General features: G+C 39.2%; 1 protein-coding gene across 3 annotated transcripts in view; it reads right to left on the bottom strand.

Annotated features, from left to right (window-relative positions):
* The window catches only part of ENTREP1 (endosomal transmembrane epsin interactor 1), a 76439-nt gene that overhangs the window by 14419 nt on the left and 35320 nt on the right, over window positions 1-26700 (bottom strand). For all 3 annotated transcript variants that reach the window (XR_011967444.1, XM_072611175.1, XM_072611164.1), the window contains exons 3-6: window positions 8020-8130; window positions 5240-5368; window positions 3005-3112; window positions 2751-2884 (exon numbers count right to left, since the gene is read on the bottom strand). Coding sequence is in view for 2 of the 3 variants with exons in the window: in XM_072611175.1 (XP_072467276.1) it covers window positions 2751-2884; window positions 3005-3112; window positions 5240-5368; window positions 8020-8130 (482 nt within the window). In the remaining variant the exon portion in view is untranslated. The remainder of the gene's footprint in view (window positions 1-2750; window positions 2885-3004; window positions 3113-5239; window positions 5369-8019; window positions 8131-26700) is intronic.

The following is a 26700-nucleotide window of genomic DNA, read 5'->3' as shown; positions in this document are numbered from 1 at the left end:
GTCACTTCTCATAGGGCCACCAAAGCCATGCCTCCTGAACACAGCTACAAATCATCAAATAACACCGACTTTTCCGCATGCTCGGGAGAGATCCAGGGGCTATTTCTGATTGTCTAATAGTGACAGATTGGACTAACAATTTAGTAAACAGGAAGAAAGTGAATTTTATTATCTCCTCAACAGCAAATACTTACTGATTTACTAATGCCTACTGTATGCAGCAGCATCTGTATGCAGAGCATCACACTAGTTGCTGGGAGGGAAAAGTTTAGATCAAAAGACAATCTCCGTTCTCATGGAAATGACCATCAAATGGGAGCAGCTGTCACATATTCACTGCAGTACAAAATAATATAATGGCATAAATTTAGCTGGGAGATGGAGGTGAGGCAAGGTGCTTCATGAAGTCCAAAGGGGGAAAGGTCATTTACCTACATGGACTGAGGTGAATAAGGAAAGGCTTCCTAAGAGAATGGGCAGGTATTTAAGAGGGTAGCTAGGTGGTGCAGTTACATAGAGCGCTGGGTCTGGAGTCAGGAAGACCTGAGTTCAAATCAGACCTACCTAGATATTCATTGTCTGTGTGAGCCTAAGCAAGTCACTTAACTCTGGTTGCCTCCATTTCCTATTGGTAAAATGAGTTGGAGAAGGAAATAGTAAATCACTCCAGTATCTTTACCAAGAAAATGACCCAAATGGGGTCACAGAATCAGACAAGACTGAATCAACTGAACAGCAAGTATTCAAGAAGACCTGGGTTCAGATTAGCCCAGGCCAAGTCACTTGACTTCTCCTCCTCCCCAAAGTGCTGCCAGCAACTCTAGTCACCAACAGTTGCCAATCTGCCCCTGAACCTGGATGGAGTTTCTACACCTGGGAGTTCCCCACACTAATAAAAATCACAAATCTGGAGCAGAAAAAAAGGACATTCAACAGACAAAGGCGGTAAGGAGGGAGAAAAGTGGGGCATCCCAAACATATAGAAGACTTACACATATTTATTTTCCAGAGTGTGGAGCCCATTAAAGTCCTAATTTTCCCATTCTTGCAGCAGCAGATAAATCTAGTCTTTTCTAGATCATACCATTGGTCAGAATACCATGCTAATAAAGTCCTCTCCTTGCCGTGTTGAGAAGCTGCTCACGGACATGATGTTTCCGATTTTATTTTTGGCTTGTTCCAGAGGATAAAGAGAGTTCTCCTTTTCCTTTTCCCCTAGATACACACAGACAGAGCACACCACTGGAGGGCAGAAAATTGATGTTGGACCAGGATGCCAGTTTTCCATAAGAAGTGGAATGGGACAAGAAGTACACAGAGTCTCTGAAGTGTATCCAGTTAAGAATACACTTCAGACTCAAAAACAATTGCCCAGAATGACAAAAGACAGGACCGCCAACTAGCAATTTTTGCTCCTGAGGCAAAGTAGGTAGGTGGGGTAAAGGTTCACCAGAGCTCCTCTGGGATATCTGGAAGTTTCTTTGTTATTAACTGACCAGCCACATGGGGGATAAAAGGGGAAAATACCAGTAGTGAAGCTGAGGTAGAGTTGCCAGGGGGTGAAATTGTGCCTCTGGATGGTGCAAATGATACGTTCTTAATTTTCCACTCTGATGCAAAGCTTAAGTGGCCCCACCCTAGTCACGGTTCTGGGAATAGGCAAATCCTTTAGATTCCCCAGGCCTGAAGTTCAGGTTTGGAGACACTGCCCCACCCCCACCCCATCCAACATTAATACCAAAAACAATTTTCTATATCTGCTGCAGTAATTGAAACAATATGCAATTAGACTCCACACACCAGCCTTCCACAATTGAATAAGATAACTTGAACCTAGGTGGAATTAAGGAATTCTTTAAGAACTGAAATAAGCGACAGTAGTTCATAGGCATAGTGAATGGTTCAGTTAACCTTTGAAAAAGTCCTGCCAAAAGTCTCCCAGAATCCAAGTTCATCTTTTCCTGTGAACAAATACGAGGCCAGATTTTCGTTCTGTCCAACAGAAATTTCTGGGCTTTCCACAAGAGCGTCACGATTTGTGTGGTAAACATCACCAGGTCAACAATGTCTGCACTTACATGGTTAAGGGATGTCTGTCAGGAAGCTGCAATTAAGAAACTGCTTCTTTTTCTTTTTTTAAGGGTTGGGAACTTAGTAGCCTCAGTGAACCACAGAATATACATTTGTGGATTCTGATGGTGGCAAAGCAGAGTTTGCAGGCATCTTAATTAGGAGTCCTTACAGGGTAACCAAGCTCTTACTCACAAGAGATGACAGCTTTTCTCTCACTTGGCGCCAGGTTTCCCTTGGAACGCAGTGGGATGTTGCATAATTATATCCTCAGGTCAAAATGGGAGTACAGTGGTTACCTTTCCTCTGATTTATTGGCTGGGGTGAGGCAGGGGTGTGGGAGAGGGGAAAGGAAGCAAATTCTAACTCCATACCTATCAGTCTATCTCAAGCCTTAATACAGGTGGGTTTGTTTTTTGGTCTAGTTTTCTGATTTAATTGGTATGGGGGATTTCCAGTAAGAAAACTCCCTCTGCCAATGTCCATTACCAATTGCACTACAAGTTATGGTCTTTGAGAAGTTGCCCAAGGTCACACAGCCAGAATGTATCAGAGGCAAGATGAACCTAAGTCATCCTGACTCATAGGTTATCCATTATACCACTTGTTACATTTTTCCCCCCTTTAGATTGGGGTAATAACACTCTAAAAATAAAACTGCAAGGAATTTAGAGAGGTACCTGCGATTCATACGGGGTGTACAGGAATAAAATGTAGCAAAATAAGAGGGAGGTGGCACGGGTGGTACAAAATCTTCCAAGTCTGGAATGCGTCCATGTCCTTCTATTTCTTCTGTAGAAATCTGGGATTCGTCCTAATCAAACAACACCTTGATTAGCTATTGTCTCCAGTACCAGAGGAACACGAAACATATCAGTGAATTATGCAAGGAATTCTGCGTATGAACTGCCAATGGCACCTTGCACTGACTTACTATGCAGGGTCTTCTGGTGGCAAATATCTGCAGGTAACGCAGGGCAGCTGCCACCAAGCAAACCGTTGTGGTCAGTGCATTCAGGGCACACAGTGCAAAGAGGACTTTCTGAAGTGGGAGAGAAAAAACAAAACCATCAGAAAGTCATGGTTCAGGAATTAAATGTATTCGAGGCACATGATACTATGTCACTTTGTAAAGAACAATTTAAAGAAATGATTGCTTTAAGCATTTCTTTTCCTTGTCTTACAAAACTACTCTTTTGCAAGGGTTAGGAATTCAGGGCTTGTAGAAATGTCACAAAAGTTCCTGGTCTAGGAAAGATCTAGTCCTAAGGGCAGCTCTTTATCTTATTATAAACATCAAGTCAATGTCTCAGGGGAAATTCCAGGCAGAAAAACAGCTGATGGAATTGTGACAATTTTTTTTCTAATGCTGTGTCACCAGTCTCCAGGCTCCTTGTGCACCTTTCACTCTATTAGCATTCTATTTGATTTACAACCCTTACTTCTGTTTTCTTTGGTGACTGGATGGGATGTCCAAAGCAAAGCATCTGGCAACCAAGGAGGCAGGACTGTGGAGAAATAGATTCTTCTCTTCTGCACAAGAATCTTAAAATAGGAGCAAAGGGAACCTCAGACATTTCTGTTTCCATAACCCTAACTCCTAAACTAGGGTTTTCCTCCAGAGATTCAGCAACTAGAACAAGAAAAGGCTATTTCTTAATCCTATAGAATTCCAAGGAAAAGAAAGTCTCCTGAAATTCCCAATCTCCTTCTCTGTATGTGGGCTCTTCCTTACACAAATAAAATATAATTTGAAGCAGAAGAAGAAAAAATTAAGGACAATGGGAATAAGGGGAGAAGGAGAAAGGAAGGGAAAGAGAAAAAGAGGAAAGGGAAGAAACAAAAATAGAAAGAAGGGAAGGGTGAAAAGGGAGAAAAGAAAAAAACAGGGAAAGGAAAGGAAGGAGGGAAGGAAAGTGGAAGAAGATGGGGAAAAGGATGAAGCTATAGATAGCTGGCTATATTAAAACCACTACCTAAGGCAGAGATGGAAGAAAGCGATCATATGCTCATCATCTGATGTTATTATTAATGTCCTTTCACAGGGAAGTTGTTGTTCCATCCAGTTGTGTCTGACTCTTTGTGACCCTGTGCATGACATCATGCCAATACTGTCCATGGGGTTTTCTTGGCAAAGATACTGGAGTGCCTTGCCATTGCCTTCTCCACTGGATTAAGGCAAGCAGAGCTTAAGTGACTTGCTCAAGTCACACAGGTAGTAAGTGTCTGAGGCTACATTTGAACTCAGGTCTTCCTGATTCCACAGGGAATAACTTCTGGCAATTTCATTAAGCTGTTTTACACTTCTACTGTCCATGGTAGTCATCTATTGTCTGAACTTAGGCCTTCTCAACTTATAATAATGATATATAGCATTTAAATATAACTTTGGGCTTTGCAGAGCACTTTACAAATATCATCTTATTTCCTCTTCACAGCAGCCCTGGGAGATAGATTATTATCTCCATTTCACAGTTAAGGAAACTGAGGCAGACAGAGGTTAAATGAGGTTGTATTTAAACACAGCTCTTCCTATCTTCAGGCCCAAATGCTCTCTCCACTATGCCACCTAACAGCATTACAATTCTAGATTACAATGTTTGCCTGTTAAAAAAAAAAGATGCTTGAATTTCTCTTAGATTTCCTTCACAGAATGATAGTTCTTAACAATCCATGAGGCCTTCCTTTAGCAAACAAATTGTTGTCCTGTGGAATTGAACTGTAAACGGGTGCCATGACTGCTGACTTTACTAATAGTTCTTCCCTGCTTTAATAGGCTCAAGTTCAAGGGTTATAATATGTCCTATACTCAGTTTAATGAAAGATGAAAATACCATTCTACATATCGATAGACACACAAACATTCTGAGTTCCTACCTTGCACAGTTTGATCACTATGAACAATATAAAAGAAGCAATTCTCTACATAATTTAAGAGGATACAGTCATCTCTGACCTGTGGAGTTTCTTCTCCCATTATTTCTATCTCTGATTCTCTGATGGGAAACTCCTCATCTCTGCATCTAGGTAATTAACTATTTGCGGATGTTGCTTGGTTAAAAGCATATAACAACCACCATTATTATAGTCACAAACATTTAAGGGGCCCTTTAAAGTTTGCATTGTCAAGCAAAAGACCATTTCAGGGTTGCCATCCATTTTCAGGTACCTTTAATAGAAGGTGAACGGCACTACATGGCTGGACTGGGAAAAGTTTCAACACGTTTTCTTTGTCTGTACATTTGGTAGGTTGAAATTCTTCACAGCAGAAGCAAATCTTGCCTTCCCCGAGATCCACCTTGGGGACAAAAAGTAAGACAATGCTTTAATTTACATTCATAACCCCATCTCCCCTTTACCCATACATCTAACCTTAATGTGCAGGTTATCATGAAAAACCAATTCTGTATGATGCAATCAACAGTGTTCCAAGTTGATCAAAGCAAGCCACAAGCATTATTAAGAACTTGCTAGGTGCTAGGCTCTGTACTTCCCTTTTTCCAACTCCCTTTTATGTGTTTTCTTCCTCCAGTAGAATGTATTATGCTCCACGATAGCAGGAACTGTCTTTCTTTTGCTTGTATTCATATGCCCAGAACTTCATAGAGTACCTAGCAGATAGTAAGTACTTATTAAATGTTTGTGGCCTTCAACTGGATTTCCAGTGCTCCTGTGAGGTCTCTGAATCAACATCTTCACTCCGGGTATGTCTTCCAGAAGATGATTGTCCTGTTTCTTTGCAGTAGTGATAAGCTATTAGTTTCTTTAATAAGAATTCGATAGCTATCTTAAATTCTCCTTGTTTGAAGTTGTAGACATGAAGGTCTGTGACAGCAGGAATATTTCCTAACTGATGGATTCCTAATTTTCAGTCTTGTCTTCATCTTGCTCTTTTCCTTGAGGTCCTTGAGGTGGCAACATTTTCTTCTAACAGAAGATTAGAGCTTTGGAGTCATACGTAGGATTTGGGCAGTGTGGTATGTTGAGAAGAGCACTTGGTAAGAAGTCCCAGGACCAAGGTTTTTGAGTCCTGAATTTGCCACTCACTAGCCCTGTGACCTTGGACAAGTCCCCTATCAGCTCTGAGTCAATTATCTCATTTGGGACTGACACCCACTCTACTTACTTCACAGGTTTTTTAATTAATTTATTTTAATTTACAACATTCAGTTCCATAAGTTTTTGAGTGTTAAATTTTCTCCCCTTCCTTCCTCCCCAAGACAGCATGCAATCTGATATAGGCTTTACATATACATTCGCATTAAACATATTTTCACATTAGTCATGTTCCAGAGAAGAGCTATAACCAATGGAATGAACCATGAGAAAGAAGAAACAAAATAAGAGAGAGTAAATAGTATGCTTCAATCCGCATTCAGACTCCATAGTTCTTTCTTTGGATGTAGATAGCATTTTCCATCATGAGCCTTTTGGAGTTGTCTTAGAATCTTGCATTGCTGAGAAGAGCCAAGGCTGTCAAAGTTAGTCATCCAACAACGTCTCTGTAACTGACTTCGTAGAGTATTCGTGCAGATCAGAAAAGATGAAGTTTTTCTCTCCACTCAGCAGCTAAAGTAATGGACCCAACAAATGACTATCAAAAATATTTACAACAGTTCTTTCTGTGGTGGCAAAGAAATAGAAACTAGGGGGGATGGTGCCCATCCATTAGGGATAGGCTGAATAAACTGTGGCTTGTGAATGTAATAGACTACTATTATGCCATAAGGGATGATGAAAATTTTCAAAGAAACCTTGGGAAGATTGGTATGAAATGATGCAGAAGTGAATGAACAGAAACAAGAGACTACTTTTTACAATCACAGTAATGTCCTAAAGACAAAAAACTTTCAAAATTTTAACTCAAAACGGTTCAATGATCAACCACAATTCCAGAGCATTCTACCCACTTTGAGTCATAGAGGTAATGTGTCAGGTTAAAAAGAAGAAACATTGTTTGGACATGGCTAATGTGAGAATTTGTTTCACCTGACTATTCACATTTGTGTAAAGGGATTTTCTCCCAATGGAGGGAGAAGTGAGAGTAAGAGAAAAAAGTTTTGTTAAAAAAATTAAATTTTTAAAAAATATTTTTTTGAAAAATAAAAAATTTAACACAAATTAAAAACAAATATTTTGAAAAATAAATATGTTTTTAAAAAACAATGAATACTATATGTGATAGCACTTTATAAGTTGAAAAGTATCACATATTTGTATTATTAGAGATTAGAGATTTTATTAATGTCCTCATTTTCTAGTTGAGAGAATCAAAGTTCAGAGAAGTTAAGTGATTTGCCTAAGGTTATCCAGCTACTTTGGTGAATAGGGGAGCAAGGAGATGAAAAGCTAGGAGAAGGGAGCCTAGGGAATTCTACTACGAGGAAAAAAACATGAGTTTTTAGTATGTAGACTTTCTGACCTCTATTCAACGGCTCAAAGAGCTTTTTTACCTTCTGCTAGATCCTCAGCCATCTTTCCCATAAATGAGGTCATTGGATTTCTGAGTTCTGGATAGACGTGTTATTGTATATTTTAAAGGATTATTTCCTCTTACCTCATGGTAGAATAACAGATATTTAACTGAGTAATTTACAGAAAAAAAACCAAACTGTTTCAGAGAGTACTTTGACAATATCAACTTCCTGCTCTCAATTGAAATAGACAGTTATTGATTGTGACAGTCTAATCCATCCCCCTTCACAAACTAATGATGCATGTTATTATGGATGCTACTGAAGTTATGCCTGGCTGGTTCCCCTGTTTAAAAAAAGAAATGTGGCAGAGTTCAATAAGCTAACAACCTATTTTTTTTCCCTCCTTCACCATCCTCAGGTTTCACTTCAGGGCTTTTGTTACTGATGCCAAATATCAGTACTTTTGCATGCCAGGAAAGGCAGACATGAGAGTTTTAGTTCAGAACTACATTGAATTTTACGGTCTGCTCACCAGATCACACCTGGGTACACTGGACACAAACTGGGCCCCCTGACAGCCTAGGATAAATCCGGCAAGGTTCAACAGGACGCAGACCACAGACAGTAAGACAAAGAGGTTCACCTGAAATGATAAAAGATAGACACACAATTTTTAAAGGAAGGTAATAAAATTCAATGAGGCAGCTTGGGTTGATTATAAAATCAGAAAATACTGTCTTGAAGGATCTTTTTTTTTAAAACAGCTGTATTTTAGATACTAGGCAAAACTAAAAATACATACCATCCAAATTAGTGATCAAGGCTACCTTTCTTCCTTCAACCTACCTCCTATCTTCTCTCAAATGACTTCAAGTCTTTATCTTTCCCATTCCTCCCTATCGCTAATTAATTCTCATTTTCTTAAATTCAATTCAACAACTACTTATGTACTGAACATCTACTGTGCATATATTCATACTTATTAAATGCCTACTTCTGGTGCAGGCACTGGGAGAATACAGACGAATAAGACAAAGTCCCTCAAGGAGCTTATGATCTAATAGGGAAGAAAGATAGGTACACCAAAAACTATAAAAATAGGATATGACCAATACATATGAGAGGTAAGAAATGATTGGCTTTTTCCCCTTTATCTCCTTCAGCCCTTGTCATATCTTCCTAAAGGCTCTAACTTGACCAAGATGCTTTGGGGTAGGTAATAAATAACTAAAGCAGGAGTTCCTAACTATTTTGGGTATTGTGGGCCTCTCTGACAATCTAATGAAGCCCATGGACCCTCTTCTCAGAATTATGGTTTTAAATGCAAAAAATAAAATATATAAGATTACCAAGGAAACCAGTTATATTGAAACAGTTCTTAAAATGTTTCAAAAACAAGTTCATAGATTCCAATTTACGAATTTCTAATGAAAGGAACAGGCAGAAGAGAGGAAACCAGTGACCAGAGTGGAATATCGAGGCTTTGTAGAAGAAATTTGATGCTCATTTTTGAAGTTTTGATAGTCAGCCATCAGAGACGGTCAGGATATGCCTAGTATAATCTTATTGCATAAGACAAGACCGGAGGCACCGGCATAAAAGAAATTGACCTGAACTGGAAAGAAAATCATGTAGAAAAAAAAAGTCTGTTCATTTAACCCACAGTAATTTTAGTCTCTTCATCCCACTGATGGCTCTCTGCCATCTGACACATCACTCTAGTCAACAGAAAGACAGTTTTTTGTTGTTGTTTTTTGAGGCTGATGGATGTTTTGAAACTACTCACACACATTGCGTTTCAGATGCCCGTAACTTCTAAGGAATGATTTGTTCCATTAATGTCTTAAACAGGATTTCAAATAATCTAACCATTTTTATCTTTTACTTACAAAATCTGAAGTTAATTTTTTAAACTACCTTATCAACTTACATAAATGAGTGCATGAGAAAGATTTTCTATTGGTTCTCCTGCTCTTAAAAGCTGTTAACTTGAAAGGCAGTCCCTATAGTGAAGTTTGAAATTTGCCAAATTCCTGACTCTTAAACAAAACAGGTCTTTGGGGTTCTCAAACAGAAAACAGGAAGAAAACAAGTTTTAGCCAGACTGCTTCTTCAACACTGATATTTATGAATAACATGTTATGGGCAGTAGGTGTGGTTCAGAAGTTTGACTGGAATTTTATCTTCCCATTCTTTTCTCTCCTTTGGTATTAACTTTGTAAAACAATCCTATTCACATAACAGACATTTTTGAGGTTTTGGGAAACAGCAATCAGAGACAGGCAGGACATATCTACTGCCATAATGTCTTTGTATTTACCACGGTTATACAACAATCAAACTAAGATAAAGAATACAGTCTTTATTAGCGTTGCTGCTCAAGAGAGTTTAGGTACCAGGGATTAAATAAAACAATTTCCCCTAGAGCTAGATATTTACAAATTGAACCCTATATAATTAAAAATTGATCAGCCTCAAGTAAGCAACCCCATATTTGATATTGTGCACCAAGAACTATGTTTTCTTTTTTCCTTGGAAACTGCAATCTTGATCATGATCAGGCTAATTTGTTTTACAGTAAAGGCAAATCTTATATAGGAATTAGGGTTCCAAAGACTCTCCCCTCTCCAATTATAGGAAATTATGTGGTACAATAGGCAGCTGAGTGGTACAGTGGATAGAGCGCCAAGCTTGAAGTCAGGAAGACTCATCTTCCTAAGTTCAAATCTGGACTCAGACACTTACTAGTTGTGTAACCCTGGGCAAGTCACTTAATCCTGTTTGCCTCAGTTTCCTCATCTGTAAAATGAATTGGAGAAGGAAATGGCAAAACACTCCAGTATCTCTGCCAAGAAAATCCCAAATGGGGTCCAACAAAGGGCTGGACACAACTGAAATGACTCAACAACAGGTGCTACAGTAGATAGAGTGCTGGGCCTGGAGTCAGAAAGATCTGAGTTCAAATTTGACCTTTAGATACTTGCTGGTTGTATCATCCTGGGCAAGTCACTAAACCTCTGTCTGTCTCAATTTCCTCAACTGTAAAATGGGGATAATAATGGTACCCACCTCCCAGAGCAGTTGTGAGAGTCAATGAGATCATATTTGTAAAGCATTTAACACAGTGCTTGGCACATAAAAAGCACTTAAGAAATGTTCATTTCCTTCCTTCCATTTTATCCTCTACAGAGATGACAAGTGGACATTTCTAAAGTCACTATAGCATTCTTTGCCTGGCCTTTGGTGGTTCCTCATGGCTTTGCAATAAAGCACAAACTCCTCTAATACTCAGTCTACTTCATCCAGATGGGCCTACTCTCTACTCACTGCCCACAAAATTCCATCTCCTGCCCCCACCACTTTGTCCAAGCTGTTTCCCATGCCTAGAATGCTTTATTTTCACTTCTAGAAACCCCTAATTCCCTTCAAGGCTCAGCTTCCCTGCTGCCTCCTTCAAGATTTTCCTCATTTCCCCCTCCCTATTGCTGTCAATTTATTTTGTATATATCCATTATTTACATATCTGTGAACATGGTATAGGACATAAGCTCCTAAAACCAAAGATTATCTCCCTTTTGTATCTGTGCCAGCACAGTGCCAGACAACTAGTAGTAGTTCTAATTCCGAGGCACTTAATAAATGTATTGATTACACAAGGCAAAAATCCCCATGAAGGAGGACTGGATGCTAGGTGGGGCTATACAGTGTCTCTTCTTTTTTCTATCTCCCACCTTCCCTCATCCTTTCCAAAAAGGAATTGGAAGGGATCGTCCATGAATGTACAGTGTGTGTGCTAGGGAAGCATCAGTCCATTGAATCTCTGGACAGGAAATTCTGCCCTTCCTATGGATTACCCGGCATCATCAGGTCTTGTAGGGTACAAGACATTTGGTTGACAGAAGGCCTACTCCCCCACTGCTACTACATAGTTTTATATATGTATAACCCTAGATAATAATATGCATGCATATTTTGCGCTCTCTCTTTTCCTCTCCCTCTTCTTCCCTCCTTCCTTCCTTTTTCTTACCTCCCTCTCTCCTTTCCAATTCTCCCTTCCTCTCCTTCCCTCCCTTTCTCTCTCCTTTACTTTCTCTCTGTCTCTCCCCCCTTTTCTCCTACCCTGTCTCTGTCTCTTTAACCAAACTACACTGTACTGATCTTAGCACAATCCCCAAACCATATATAAAACCATATAATTCAGTGGTGTAAATTCATCCATCACTATGTTCAGTGGTTATCATCACAATGACAAAACTCAATACTCAATTCAGGGAATTTTTATGGCAGAGGTTTTGGGGAGATAACAAATGAGTTTATAGACTAGGCATATTAACGACAACTATGTCTTTAGGACTTTTGTGGTTTTAGGCAATATAAAAAAGCATTTTCCCTTCCTCTGACCTCCTTTTCTGATTTTATCTCTGTGAATAGTTACCAAATCAATACCACCATTCCTGAAAAGGTCATGTCAATCGATGGCTCTGACTCCTCTATTTCTCTGCTTCTTTGTTCAAAACATCCCTCCCTGGCCACTACTGCCTATAACTGTGGTCTTCTCCTCTTAGAAAAGAAGTTTCTTGAAGGCAGGGAACTCATTTGTTTGTTTTTTCAGTTTGGTGGGTTTTTTAGAAAAATTTCATAGTGCCTAGCAAAGAGTCTTGAACACTTCAGCTGTCATTTCATCATTTCAGCTGTGTCTGACTCTCTGTGATCCCATTTGGGGTTTTCTTGGCAAGGATATTGAAGTAGTTTGTGATTTCCTTTTACATCTCATTTTATACATGAGGAAACTGAGGCAAACAATGTGAGGCTGGATTTGAACTTAAGATGAGGCTTCCTGATTCCCAGTCCAGTGCTCTATCCATGGTACTACACTGCCCATATAGTGAGTATTAAATAAATGTTTGAATCTCAAATGTTTCCTGAATATTTTCATTTAATTTTCCTCCAATATTTAAGATTATATTATATCCCTGTTTCCACAGGCAAAATTTATATAATATTTTAGGGTTTTATAAAGTGTTTCATATCCATTATCTCATTTTATCCTTACAGCAACCTATATAATAATAACATAACATGTAATATTATATATATTATATTATATTAATATATACTTATATATAATATATGTTCATATATAATTATTATACATAACATATAATATCAAAATAATATACTATATAATATAATAAAGGTTGTCATATCCAGTTTATAGATAAGCGAACTTGCCTAAGGTCACACAACTACTAAGGGACAGACCCAGGATTTGAATTTCGGCTTTCGGGATTTTACATTTAGGTGGGTTCCCCATTTGCTGATAGCATTATGCTTACCCTATAATCCTGAAGGGCTTCTCCCGAGCCTGAAGCTGAAATATGGAACGATAACAAAGGTGTTCAACACTCTGTGCTAGGCACTGGGAATTTTTTACAAACAAAAAACCCAAAGTCACTTGAAGACTGACTCAGTAACCCACAAAGGAAAAACTAAATGATCAAAGAAAGTGCACCATTCTGATTATGATGTGCAGTTAGATGGACAGACCCATCAAGTTAGTCCATTAGATGATATCTCTCCGACAGGGCATGTAGCTGGAGAATTAGCTGAACTCCAAACAGCAGAGGAAGAAAAGAGGGGGCTGGATCACATTTCAGAAATGAGCGCGGCACTTTCAGTCACCCAAGCTTCTCTTTGTCAAAGCATATTTTTTTATCATCCATTTTCTCCTGGTGTTGACTATAGGACTATGAATCCTAAAAACCATCATTAGAAAGTCATAACAGCTAGTTGAGTCACAGGGCAATGAAAAGATGCACAGTGAACATAAAGTGGTTTCAGCATAATATCAAAGATGACATGGATGCATGATATGGAGTAAAAGCTATCAAAGAGATAGACTTAAGTCGCACAAGCTAGCGGTACAAATGAACAGCACAGATATTGCACTAATAACCATGACACGTGAAAAGACCCAGAGATGTGCCTCCTGCTTCAAAGAAGGGACTTTTATAAGGGACTTCTGTAAGAACATGGACAAGAACTGCACAGAACGAGAGGCACAAATGAGTTACAACCTATGCTGGTCTCTGGCTGACCCAGAACCCCAATCGGTGATGTCTGTACCCGGAGATATTTTACTTGTCAAATATGTTGTTCTTTTTTTCTCCTCTGCCAGCACTACTGAATCAAAGTGCCCTTTTGCAGGGTTTATTTTGGAAAGGATACAATTAGGTTCAGAAATAATATACAAAGGTAAATTTAATTTTAAAATGAGCACATGAAATATCCTCAGAGTAATCTGGACAACTCCCAAGTTTACTAAATCTGTTTAAACTGATGATTCCCTGGCCCTCTCACCAACCCTGGGCCTTAGTTTCTACTATAATTTCTATGACCATGGACCAGGCCTCTGGCTGGCATAAATTCACACTAGCATTCACCTTTCCCTAGGACCTTTGTGCCAATGTGCTTCTTCCTGTTTCTAGAATCCCAGGCTTACCTAATTGGGATGCCATGTGTGAGGAATAGTAAGAAAACTATTTTAACTGAATTATTGGTAATACATAATAAGGCTGCTAGAGTAGGTTGGAACCAGAGTCAGGAGTTTCAATGCCAAACAGAGGTACTGTAGATAGACCTCACTAGGTACTGCAACAGATTAATCTTCAAGCTCTCATCCAGATTGGACCTGTAAAACATACTTGACCAAGACAGGAACCAGTCTGAATATATGGCAAGTAGAATTGTTTAGCTGGGATGCACTTCTCATCCCTTCCTATTTCAAACTAAAGAATGTCTACGCTGCTTTTAAATGCCTCTAAGTATTTTCACAGTTTATTTAGTAGCCCAGGTGAGTGTTTTATTGCACACACTTTTCTAGAAAATTCTTAGTTCTACTGCACAGACTATTCTAGAAAATTCTCATCTCTAACTTAAATTTCCAGTGCTATGGTTTAAAGCCACTTTCTAAAGCCACCCACATCAAATGCTCTGGGATTTCATAAATAAAGGCATTTCTTTCATCAGTACAGATTGCAACAACTCGATAAACTTTACTAGATACTTCATGAGTTGCTGTGGCAAAATAAGGAAATAAAAATTTGCCATCTGGTGGCCAATAGTTTAAACGGTGATAAGCCATTTTTAGAACAGAGTAAGCACCGTATAAATGTTAGCTATTTGCTATTACTTCTGAACTTTGCTAGACTAGACCGTGATCAGATCAATCTGTCTGGCATGTGAAAATGTGTTTGCGTGTGTGTGTGTGTGTGTGTGTGTGTGTGTGTGTGTGTGTGTGTGTTAGTCAGGTCTAGGGCTTCAAGGCACAAAGACAGCCACACTCATCTTCAACCTACAACAGAGTTTCATGAAAACATACAAATGCTTAGCAGAACCCTCCCAGGGGTGTGGCTGGGGAGCAGGGTAGAGACAGGGAGACAGACCAACAAGGAGAAGTGTGCTTCTCACCACCCTTGAGTCCCAGTTTTGCTCCATACCTGCATCCTAGAAATCAGCTTTATCTAGACTATATAAAATGATTCCAGGTGATCTACAGCCATCATACGTATGTAGTTTTACTACATATGTAGTTTTACACTGAGGTAAACAAAGGGAGTTGGAACCTTTTACAAGTGCATGAATCTAGGGTAAACAGACAGCAGGTGTCCTTGAAAACTCTAATTGTGAGATCAGGGAAAGGAGAAACACAGGGGTTGGTAGAAAGTCTGATATTAGGGGCTAGTCCTGTCTTCACCAGTTATGACCCTTGCAATCCTGAACAAGTCTGGGCCTCAATTTCCTTATCCAAACAATGAAGGGAGTTGGAATAGGTCTCTTCCAGCTCTAACTCAGGCCATCAACCTATCATCTCTCTAGGGGAGAGAGCTTGCATCAGGTCCACACCTGAAGCCTTTCCAGTTATAGCTAGTACTCCATTAACAAAGCTTCGAAATTTGAGGGTCAGCTCCATAGAACAGTGAGAAATTGAAGACCTTTCATTCTAACCTCAGATTAATTAATGATTATTTTTCTACTAGGAATAGTACAAAGGTTATGTTTTCTCCTTCAAAGGCCCTACTAAAGAGTCCTTCATAATGACTTGCTCTCAAAGCCTTGGTAGAAACCCAAAGTTCGTGCCCTGACTCAAACACATAATAGCTGTGGACAAGTGGACAAATAATTTAATCTTTCTGTGCCTCATCTCCTTCATCTGTAAAATTAGGAGGCTGAACTCGATGTCCTTTAAAGTCTTCCTCAGCTCAAAATCTATGAGCTTATAAACCATTCCAGTCCAGCTAACATCTAATAATTCTTCAGGTAATACTGGGGAAAACCAGAAAATGGAAGATATTTTCTGTAAAGGACTCATTAGACAACCCCTAACTGCCATACCCTGGGCCTTCCTAATTTAACTAGCTTAGTGACAAAATATAAAACTTAGCTTCTAAAAACTGGTCTGCTTGGCCCCCCAAGATATACCCTTTTCTGTAGTTCAGGTTTTTGCTTTTTGCTGCAGACAAATATGAACAAATTGCTTTATGGTGCTTATGCCTTTGGGGCTTTTAGCAATGACAGTAATTATTTTTCAATCCAGTGAATAATTGCAGTAATCTCAATTTACTTTGCTCTATCCTTTTCCTGACCTTTCACCTACCAACATACAGTAGCTCTAATTTAAATAATGTGCTACAAGGCTGTATAATGAGCTAGGACAGTATCCAAAAACAAATATTTAATTCAATAATTCATTTCCACTAACTTCTTTCCATTCACAAATGTTTTACAGAACTTCATCCCATGTGTGGTACCAGACCCTGCCTTACTAATGAAGGGAATCATTTGCTATTTATATGGGCTAAGATTTCTATTTTTATTTTTGTGGGTTAGGATATTTTTTTTTCTAATTGTGAATTTGTAGAATAGTAAACCACTCCCCTGGGGAGGAAAACATGACTCAGCGTGGAGATTGCTGGAGCTGGCAGCTGGGTAACGGAGAGATGTCCAGTCATCCACTGATGATTGATTCTGGAGCATGTCTTGTCTATGATCTAAAAGCTGCCTGTAACCTGGAATCAAGTGGGTTTCTATCTGGTCAGGGTCAATGGATTTCTATCAGGGAGGTCAGAAAAGAAAGTTCAGCCTGGAAGAACACCCTGTCATAGGTATAACAAAAAATACCAGACTCAGCAGGAGGATTAGAGAGTCCTAGGTTCCAAGGCTAAATTATTTTTGACACTTACTTGTCCTTCAAAGCCCACCCCCCCATATCCAGTCAAATTTGAGTCCTATCAAATTTACCTCCCTAACATCTCCCTTTCCTGCATCCTCACAGGGTTTGCTCTATCTTCTTGACTATTATAATTGCTTCCTAACTAGTCTCTTACCTCTAGCTTCTCCTATTTCTAATTTGTTCTTGACGTACCCACTAAAATAATCTTTTTAAGGCACATATCTCACCATCCCACTTCCCTGGTCAATAACCTTCAGTGATTTCCTATTCCTTTTATAGGAGATAAAATACCAACTTCTTAGCTTGGATTTAAAGCCCTCCACTATTCGTCTCAAACCACCCTTTCCAGCCTTACACCCTAGCATTCTCCCTTTCTCACACTCCATGTGCCAGCCAAACTGTATTTATTACCAGCTGTTCTGGTAATAAATCATGTCATGAAGTGACTTGAGAGGGCTGGACTTGGGGTCAGGGAAGCCAGACTTGGGTTCAAATTTCCTCTACTAGCTATGGGACCCTGGGTAAAACTCTTAACCTCTGTGCACTTCGGTTTCTTTATCTATAATACGAAGGTGTTGGAAATGGCCTCAAAGGCCCTTTCTAGCTCTCAGTCTATGAGTCTATGGTACGCCATTTGTTTGTACATGTGTACAGGCAGCAGTGTGCTGGCAAACTGTTTAACAGTTGGCTCTCTAGGGGAAAAAAATGCACGCATGCATGATACTTTGAAGTTTCATCTGTATTAGTAACATTTTTCCCATCACTTTTCTAACTTTAGATAATTAAAAGAACAATAAACCAAGTCCTGTTTTGTAGTATTTGCTAATTTCCAAGGTGTAAAAGGGGGCAGCTGGATGGTGCAGCACCTACGCCTGAACAGGTCTGAAGTCAGGAAGACTCATTTTTCTGAGTTCAAATCTGGCTTCAGACACTTACTAGCCATGTGACCCTGGGCAGGTTACTTAGCCCTCTGTAAAATTTGCTGGAGAAGGAAATGGCAAGCCACTCCAGTATCTTTGCCAAGAAAACCCCAAATGGGGTCATGAAGATGAAATATGACAGATACAACTCAACAACTACAAAAGTATAAAAATGCACACTGAACACTTAATGAGATTCGCTGAGGGGTAGCATACTCCTGCATCCCCTATACTGTATCCTCATCTCTCTAGGGCTTTCAGACCATTTCTCTTCCTTCAAGACTCAGTTCAAGCATTGTATCCCACATGAGGTCTATCCTGAGCCTCCCAAGGCAAAGTGCTGCTTTCCTCCTAAAATTTTCCCACAGCATTTGTCATTTCCCCTTTGGCCCATCAAACTTTGCCTTGTATTAATTATACTTATCCTTTTACATATCATTCCATTTCATTCCTACCATTTTACCCCTTGATCCCCACTCCCAATGTTAAGCAGTCTCTACAGAGAGAGCAAAGGCTGTACCTTTCGCTTTTTCTTTAAATCTTTGAATCTCCATCACGATCTGGCGTTTCTCTGGGGAACAGTAATTCCTACCCAATAAATGTCATGCTATCTATTGTGGTGTAAAGAAAAGAATGGTGGGATAGTCACGGAATCTCATAATTGGAGGATCTCTCGTTCAACCTGTACCCAGTTAAGATTCTCCTCCATAACATCTCTAACAAATGGTCACGCAACCTCCGGCTGCAATAGCTAATAATAGCTAACATTTATATAGCGCTTACTCTGTGCCAGACACTGTACTAAGAGCTTTAGAATTATTGTCTCATTCAACCTCACAACAACTCTGGGAGGTAGGTACTGGTATTATTCCCATTTTACAAATGAGGAAACAGTAACAACAACAAAAAAAACCAGCAGAAAAAAGAAAGGAATTGTTGAGAGAGATTTCATGTTGGTAGAGAGCTGATGGTTTGCTATATACATGAGTTATTCTTACAAATGTCACAACTTATAAAATCCTCTGAGAGAAATCTACATAACAGATGCTTCCAGGGGAGAAAGAATATGATTTCTAGAATGAAGATGGAAAACTGTATCTTGGTTCTCAATGATTTATAATCATACCCTTCAACTGGTTTTCAATAGATTCAGAATTCATTGCTTAAGGAGTTAATGGCCAAGGAGGTACAGGTCTTGGCAATGATAATGGTAACTCCTATTTGCAAATTTATTTAAGGTTTGCAAAGCAAGCTCCCTTCAATAATCCGGTTATATAGATAGCGCAAAATTCATTATCCCTATTTCTGAGATGACTTGCTTGCCTATGACCACATAGCTAATAAGTGGCAGTCATAAATGGAATCCAAGGCTCCTGACTTTTAAGTTGAGTACTCTAACAAGAAACCTCTATGCTCAAAAATGAATCAACAGGCCCCACTAAAGATGCCCATGGCTTCCTAAGGGAGCTCCATTGAGTTCTCCCATACAGATCCCTCTTCACAGAAAAACCTGTCTTCCCTTGTCTATCAATTGGTCATGGATGGTACCTTTCTCTTATCTATAATACTTCTGACTAGGAAAGGATGAAGTTAGAAATGAATGGTTAAAAATACATGTGCAAACTATGACTGGAGTCCCAATTTCTGTGTTTACGTGGACTGGATTTAATTTGAGGGAAGGTTTTCAAGAATCATATCTTTGTTACCCATTTGCCCCTACACAGAATTTCCTCTGGGAAATCTCAGAAACTTATGTTTAGGTTTGCACAGACATGAATAAAAGCATCTCCAGGTCCTATGCAAGCATTCAAGGTAACAATGCATACAGTGTAGTACAGCACTTATTTTACCCCACAGACAGGGAATTGAAAACACAGTAGTTCATGAAGAATTGATATAATTTTCTTTCTTCTCCAGTGAGTTTCCCTTCTCCACAGGGACCTATCAGGTCTACTAGATTCAAAATGCCATTATGTGGTTTGGCACCCACTTGTCCTCAGAAGCAAATTAAATTTGGCATTTCAGGAGAAACTGTCCCCAGGCATCCATGTAGGTCTTACAACACAAAGCTAAAGACTTGGATTTTCCTCAGAAGGAAAATGAACTTGAATTCTCACCACAAACAATACAGTAGTTCCAAAGGGCAAAATCCAAAATTTTTGCTCCTCCAGTCATGGGACCACTTGCTCTATCCTCTTCTCCCCAAAGGTCTGATACTGCCCAGTATTTCCATTTTCCTTTCGGAAGACTTGAGCCCAGAATTCTTCAAATACAACATATATGAGAGTATTTGCAAACAGGCCATGCCTCTGCCAATGCTTAGGGCAGGTTCCACAGTGACTTAGGAGTCAGAAACTTGGGGTATAACTTGCATTACTGCCATTGAGTAGCTTCCACTTATAGTGCTGATAGAGGGAGGATGGGTCAGGAGGAGAGAGAGAGAGAGAGAGAGAGAGAGAGAGTGTGTGTGTGTGTGTGTGTGTGTGTGTGTGTGTGTGTGTGTGTGTGTGTGTACTGATATGTAGGTATCACCCGACTGTAAAGCAAAGTCTGCTCTCATGTCTTTAGGTCTCAGTTCTCTCTAGATTCATTTTTTTTAAATGAGGGGTAGGAGAAAGGAATAACTCTACAATGAAGACACCCTTTCACAGGCCCAGCACAAGGGTCTTGTCTACAAAGAAGTTGTAACTTGTAACACCAACAACCAAATCATCCACAGTCACTGACACTCAATCACTCATCCTAAATGAGGCGTTAATAGATATGTCCCAGTAGATATTCTTCCATCCACTAAAGAACGTTGATACATATCTTTCAAAGAGAAAGTCAATCAAAATCTTGAATAAAGATTGACCTCCCTTTAATGCTACGTACATGTGTTATGATAATAATGATTTCTGAGATTCTGTATCAATGGATCATTGACAGTTCATTGTATGTTATTAGCATGTAGCACATCTATAGGATCTAATAAAGGATGAATTCAAACTTATGTTAGAACAAGATCAAAGAAAATCTAGACCTATATCAAAAATACAGTAATAATAGCTAGCATTTTATAGTGTTTTAAAGTTTACAGAGCACCTTTCAAATATTATCTCATTTTATTCTGACAAAAATCCTGGAGGGTAGGTGCTATTATTATCCCCACTTTACAGATGAGGAGACTGAGATTGAGAGAAGTTAAGTCACTTGCCCAGGTTCACATAGCTAGTCAGTATCTGAGGCAGGATTTGACCTTAGGCCTTCCTGAATTCAGGTCCAACACTCTATTCAGGTGGCCACCCAGTTTCCTCAAAAGATAGCTCAAAAATCTGAGTAAAAGCCAGAAAGCATTAGGAGAAAGAAAGAAATTATATCTGTACCAGGAAAGAGAAAAGAACCTAGGATAGAGCCTTAGGGTACATTCACAGTTATAGGGTGTGGTATGGGTAATTATCCAACTAAGGAGACTGAGGACTGTTCAGGCAAGTAGTTCTACCATATTATAAATTAAATATGTTTATTTGGACCAGCTGTCATTTGTTAGATCATTTCTATGGGAAAAACGTGTTTGTGTTCCTAGTTCTATACAACTGATCCTAAATTGGGGGCTGCCTATAACTAAGGTTCATACAGCTAGGACACATAGGACATATATTATTCAGTTCTTTTAACTTTAATCAGATTATCAACTAATTTAATTTGTGGCACACATTTTAATGCCTGGCATTAAAAATCACTTATTAGCTACAGTGATGTTTCAAAGACAACTACCATGAGACAACAAAATAAAATCTTTATGAAGTACCATTTAGGAAAAGGAATTCAATGACTGAACATCCAGTACCAAGGAAATCAACAAAAGCCATTATATTTCAAACCACCATAAAGCTCAAGACTCCAATTTCCTTAAACCTGTTTCTGGAATTTACATAAACACAGAATTGTTTGCCTGGGCTGCTTTAATCCTCAGACCCCTAAAAGTCTATTCCTCTGACATCCTTTAAATCTTATCCAGAAGTCTGGCAAATAAATTCTCATCTTAGAACAAGTGCCCTCTGCCAACAAATCAGACAAAGGGCTTAACTGCAAACAGAATTAGCCATCTCTTTGTCCTTTCAAAAATTTTCATTTTGTAATGACCCTGCCCTGATTTTTATAGTACCCTTTCGTGTTTGTTTTTCTTTTAAAGACAATTTTTATTAGCCTTCTACCTCTAAGTAAAGTTAAAGGACTCTTCTTTTCCCTTCCCTTTCCAGGGCTGAAGACACAAACTCTGTTTTGTTCAAGCACAGTTACCAGGAGAACTAAAAGTATTTATCACCTCCAATTGTTTATTCCTGGCAAGGATACTTGCAAATCACAATGGTCCTTCCAGGACTTCTAGTCCATGAAAGCAAATTCTCTCTTGCCAAGACAGATTTTCTATATGGCTTTTTTACAGCTTGGCTCCCCAGTTGCCTGGCCTCACCTTTCTTTACCTTGAGGTCAACTCCCTTTATTTCTAAGGAAAGGATTTTATTAAGCTCATAGGCTAAGTTAACAGAGGAAAGAGGCAGGCACTGTGTCCCCAGTAAATGTGTTGCCTCTCAGATTCACCACATGAGTCATACACTATTTTGGGGACCCTCAAACTATGAACTTATCTGAGTAAACAGGTAGCTTGGCTGAGCAACAGAAGGTAAAAGCACCTTTCAGAGACTCAGACATGGTTCCAGCTCTTAGACAGAAGTTACAACCTCTTTCCTCCATATGGAACATAAAAGAATAAACTAGTTATAGTCTTTTCATGAATCAGCATTGCTTTTGATAGTGAAAACTATCCTTGGGACACTGAAAGCTTTCTGTGAACTTTATTCATCATTTCACTATTGTTATCTGTTCTGTAGCACATTTTACTAACAAAGCAACCTGCTAGGAATCCTGACTTTAACAGCAGCTGTAGGTTTCTAGGCACCATATTTGCTGTTTAACTAATGAAAAAGTTGTTTACAACTATTCCTTACCTCTCAGGATAGAAATGGCAAAATAAATTCAGGATGGCAGAGAAGGAGTCAAGCAATATTTTCTTTAGAATTCTGGACCTCTGGTTGCAAAACTGAGTCTATCACTATTACCCCACTCTGTCTATGTCCCTCATCCCAAACTTTCCCCAATTCTTTCAGTCTCTCCTTCCCCATAGCTACGCCCTCCCTTGTCCTACTTCTTTTTAGCTTCTAAAGACCATTAGCAGTCATGACAACCATTCTACTCTCTCCTTTAAGCTGGAAAAGATTCAGAAACATCAACTGTCTGCCTTTTTCACTTCTGAACCAGGCTTCCCTTTTTGGTGATGGACAGTGAGTGACGTTGGTTTACCCTGGAAGGTAGAAGTAAGAAAACATCTCAGAGAAGAAGAAGAGATGAGGGTAGATGCACTGCAGCCCCATGCTCCCAGATCTCAATCGTTCACTCAAAAGTGGGAAAGGAGAAGGGAATAAGTGTTTATACCTAGATAGGAAGAACAAATATGATCTCACTTTATCCTCACAACAACCCCGGGTGAAAGATGTTATTATTATCCCCATTTTACAGTTGAGGAGATGGAGGCAAACAGCAGCTAAGTAGCCTGTCCAGGGTCACACAGCTAGTCAGTGTCTGAGGCCAAATTTGAACTCAGGTTTTCCTAATTCCAGGCCCAAAGCTCTATTCACTGTATCACCTAGCTGCCTCTACTCAGAAGCAGTTGCAGTTGCTATTTAAATTAGTGAGATTTTTGGAAGCTGGTGGTTGATAAAAGTAGAAGTTCAGCTATATCACAGCTTCCTAGCCAGAAAAGTACTGGGTACCAGGTTGGGTATAATCTTAAAAACAGCCACATTTCTTAGAGCTTTGTGACACTGGACAAATCACTTAACCTCTCTGAGTCAGTTGGATGAGATGAACAGGAAGGTTCCTTGCAATTCTTTCTTGAAAAAGCTTTTTAACATTCAATGAGCCCAATTGCTCTCCTCTCCAATCTCTTCTAAAATTTCTGCAATCTGGTTTCTGCCCACATCACCCAATTGAAACTACTGTCTCCAAAACTACCAGCAATTTGGTCTCTCTCAAGAACTTTAGATTTGCTTGTGTGACATAGGAGACACTGGCACAGGACTGCTCAGCATGGTGTGCCCACATCAGTAAAGGTGCTGTGCTCTATGAGCAAAGCAGAATTGAAACAGCACAAAGGAAATGTAAGATGTGCAGATTTGGAGTAACCATACCAAATGTTCACGTGGACTATCTGCCCAAAGTATGGCAGAGCATTCCAAGCTCACATTGGTCTGATCAGCCATAGTCGTACACATTGAAACTTCACTTTATCATGTGACGTCATTTGGGCCCTCTTCAGGAATGAAGGACAATAACCACCACCAAATGCCAGATTCAGTGACCCTTTTTCAGTCTGTACCTTTTTTGACTTCTCTGTAACATCTGACATTGTTGGCCACTCTCCCTTCCAAGACACTCTCTCCTCTCTGGATTTGTGTGACACTGTCAGTCAATAAGTCAACAAACATTTATTAAATACTATAAGCCTGGAACGGTCTAAGTGCTGGAAATACAAAGAAAGGCAAAATAAAAACCAAAACACAACACAAGGACCCTTTCCTCAAGGGACTCTCATTTTAGAGTGAAAGATAACATGCAAAAAATTGGACATACAAGGTACGTGTAATGTAAGTGCAAGATAATCTCAAAGGGAAGACATAGCAAGGGAAGACCCAGAAAAGCCTCCTAAGGAAGGTAATGTTTGAGCTGAGTCTTACAGGAAGTAGACGTGAGGATATAAAGCATCCCAGGGATGAAGAAAATGCAGAGAAATGGCAAAGAAACAGGAGATGGAATATCATGTATGACGAAGAACAAGAAGGTGGGTGTCACTGGATCATAAGGTATATGGAAAGGAGTAAAATGTAAGAAGGGCAGCTAGGACACATGATGGAATGTTCAGTCTAGAGTCGGGAAGACCTGAGTTCAAATTTGGCCTCATATATTTGCTAGTCACTTAACCCTGTTTGCTTCAACTTCCACATCTGTAAAATGAGCTAGTGAAGGAAATGGCAAACTGCTCTAGTATCTTTGCCAAGAAAATCCCAAATGAGGTCATGAAGAATCAGACATGACTGAAATGACTGAACAACACCAAGGAAAGAGGGGAGAATTTAGATGAGAAAATAATGAATTGTGTTTTTTACATGTTGAGCTTGAGATGTCTAAATGTCAGTTGGTGTTATGAGACCGGAACTTAAGAGAGGTTATATTGATTTGAGAATCATTTCTATACGTATGATAACTGAATCCTCCAAACATGACGAAATAAAGTGAGATAGCATAGAGAAAGAAGAAAAAGGTCCAAGACAGACCTTTGGGTGATACCTACTGTTCCTGGAAGTGATATAGATGAAGATCCAACAAAGGAGATTGAAAAGGAGTGGTCCCAGATAAAAGAACAATCATCTATGTCACAAAAATCTAGAAGGACAGCATGCAAAAGATGGAGATCGTTGGGGGTTAAAAGTCGCAGAGGCTGAGAAGGATGGGGAATAAGAGACCATTAGACTTAGCAATCATGAGATCATTATCAACTTTGGAGAGAGTAGCTTCAGTTGAAAGATGAGGTTGGAAGTCAAGTTGTAACAATTTTAGAAATATTAATAATAATCATAATACTATAGCTGGCATTTATATACTGCCTACTATGTGCTGGGCACTGCACTAAGTGCCTTACAAATATTATCTCATTTTTTCTTCACTACAGTCTTGAAAGGTAGGTACTATTATTATCCCCAGTTTCGTAGTTGAGGAAACCGAGGTAAACAGATACTAAGTAGTCTGCCCAGAGTTACATAACCATTAAGTGTTTGAAATCAAAGGAAATGAAGAGGAAATAATGAGTATACAAGGATTGCTCAAGGAACTTAGTCATGAAAGGGAGGAGAGGTGGAGGACAAAATGAATCAAATGAGAGGTTTTTTTCCAACTGTATGAATTGTTTTGGAACTGTCTCCAGGTTATTCCTGGAGGAGGTGTTTCATTGCAAGGACTTCCAAGATGAATTGGTTGGCTCAGACTCTTGGGAGGATGGGTGTTTGCTACCCTGCCACACCTTTACCATGACCTATAAAAGAAAACTGGGGAGGTGTTGTAAAACTAGAACTGGGGTATCTTTTTGCTCCCATCTTTCTTCTGGAGAGATCCCAAAGATATAGATGAGAATTGCCCACTCCTACCCAGTCATTAATGGCAGCTTTGGAGAAACACATCACAAACAAAGCTATGTGCTCATCCATTAATCCCTAAGAAGGGACAAAGCATCCCTAAACTTGAATCTCCTAGTTAGAAAAGAAAGGATTTCCTAGGTCTCATGATCCAAGAATCTAATCATCAAGAAAGAGAAGGAAGATTTCTTGGACAATACCAGCCCTGACAGGCGCCTAATAAATAACCCCAAGATCAAATACAAGGAAACTTCATGAGCAGCATAACTCTTGCTGGAGAGAGAATGGTTCTGGCTATATCTCTACAGTAAATGCCCCTTTGCAAAAGCTACCCAAGGCAAAATAGTTAAATGAAACTGAAGCACTAATTATTGGTGCTAAAAATTTGATAAAACTCACCAGAATGGAACAATAAATACTGTTAGAAAAGAGACACCTCATTCTCTCCAGGAGAAAACATAGATGGCCCTATTCGAGGAGAGTGATTTCAGAATATAGGCTACATATCATTTTATTTTTGTCTTTGTATTGCCACTAGCTACCACAGTATTGTGTACAAAGTAGTCATTTAAGAAGTACCTATTAAATTGAATTAATTAGCAATTGAAGCAGTCAAACATTTTTTCTTGAAAAAAGAACCCTAAACAAACAGGTTGTACACAAAATTCACCAATTTTCTTAGCAACTTCCTCTATGATTTCTACTTTATATGTTGACAACAGGCATAATATGAAAGTTATTTAGCTATCTTCTCTAATTGTCATCAGCTACCAGTCATATCTGTTATATCTATTCACTTAATATTTCATTCCAAATCCTCCTGCTAGAACATATCT

This window comes from Notamacropus eugenii, chromosome 1 (assembly GCF_028372415.1).
Source record: "Notamacropus eugenii isolate mMacEug1 chromosome 1, mMacEug1.pri_v2, whole genome shotgun sequence".
NCBI lineage: Eukaryota > Metazoa > Chordata > Mammalia > Diprotodontia > Macropodidae > Notamacropus > Notamacropus eugenii.
The sequence above is the reverse complement of the archived record's forward strand: the minus strand, read 5'-3'. Positions and strand labels throughout refer to the sequence as shown.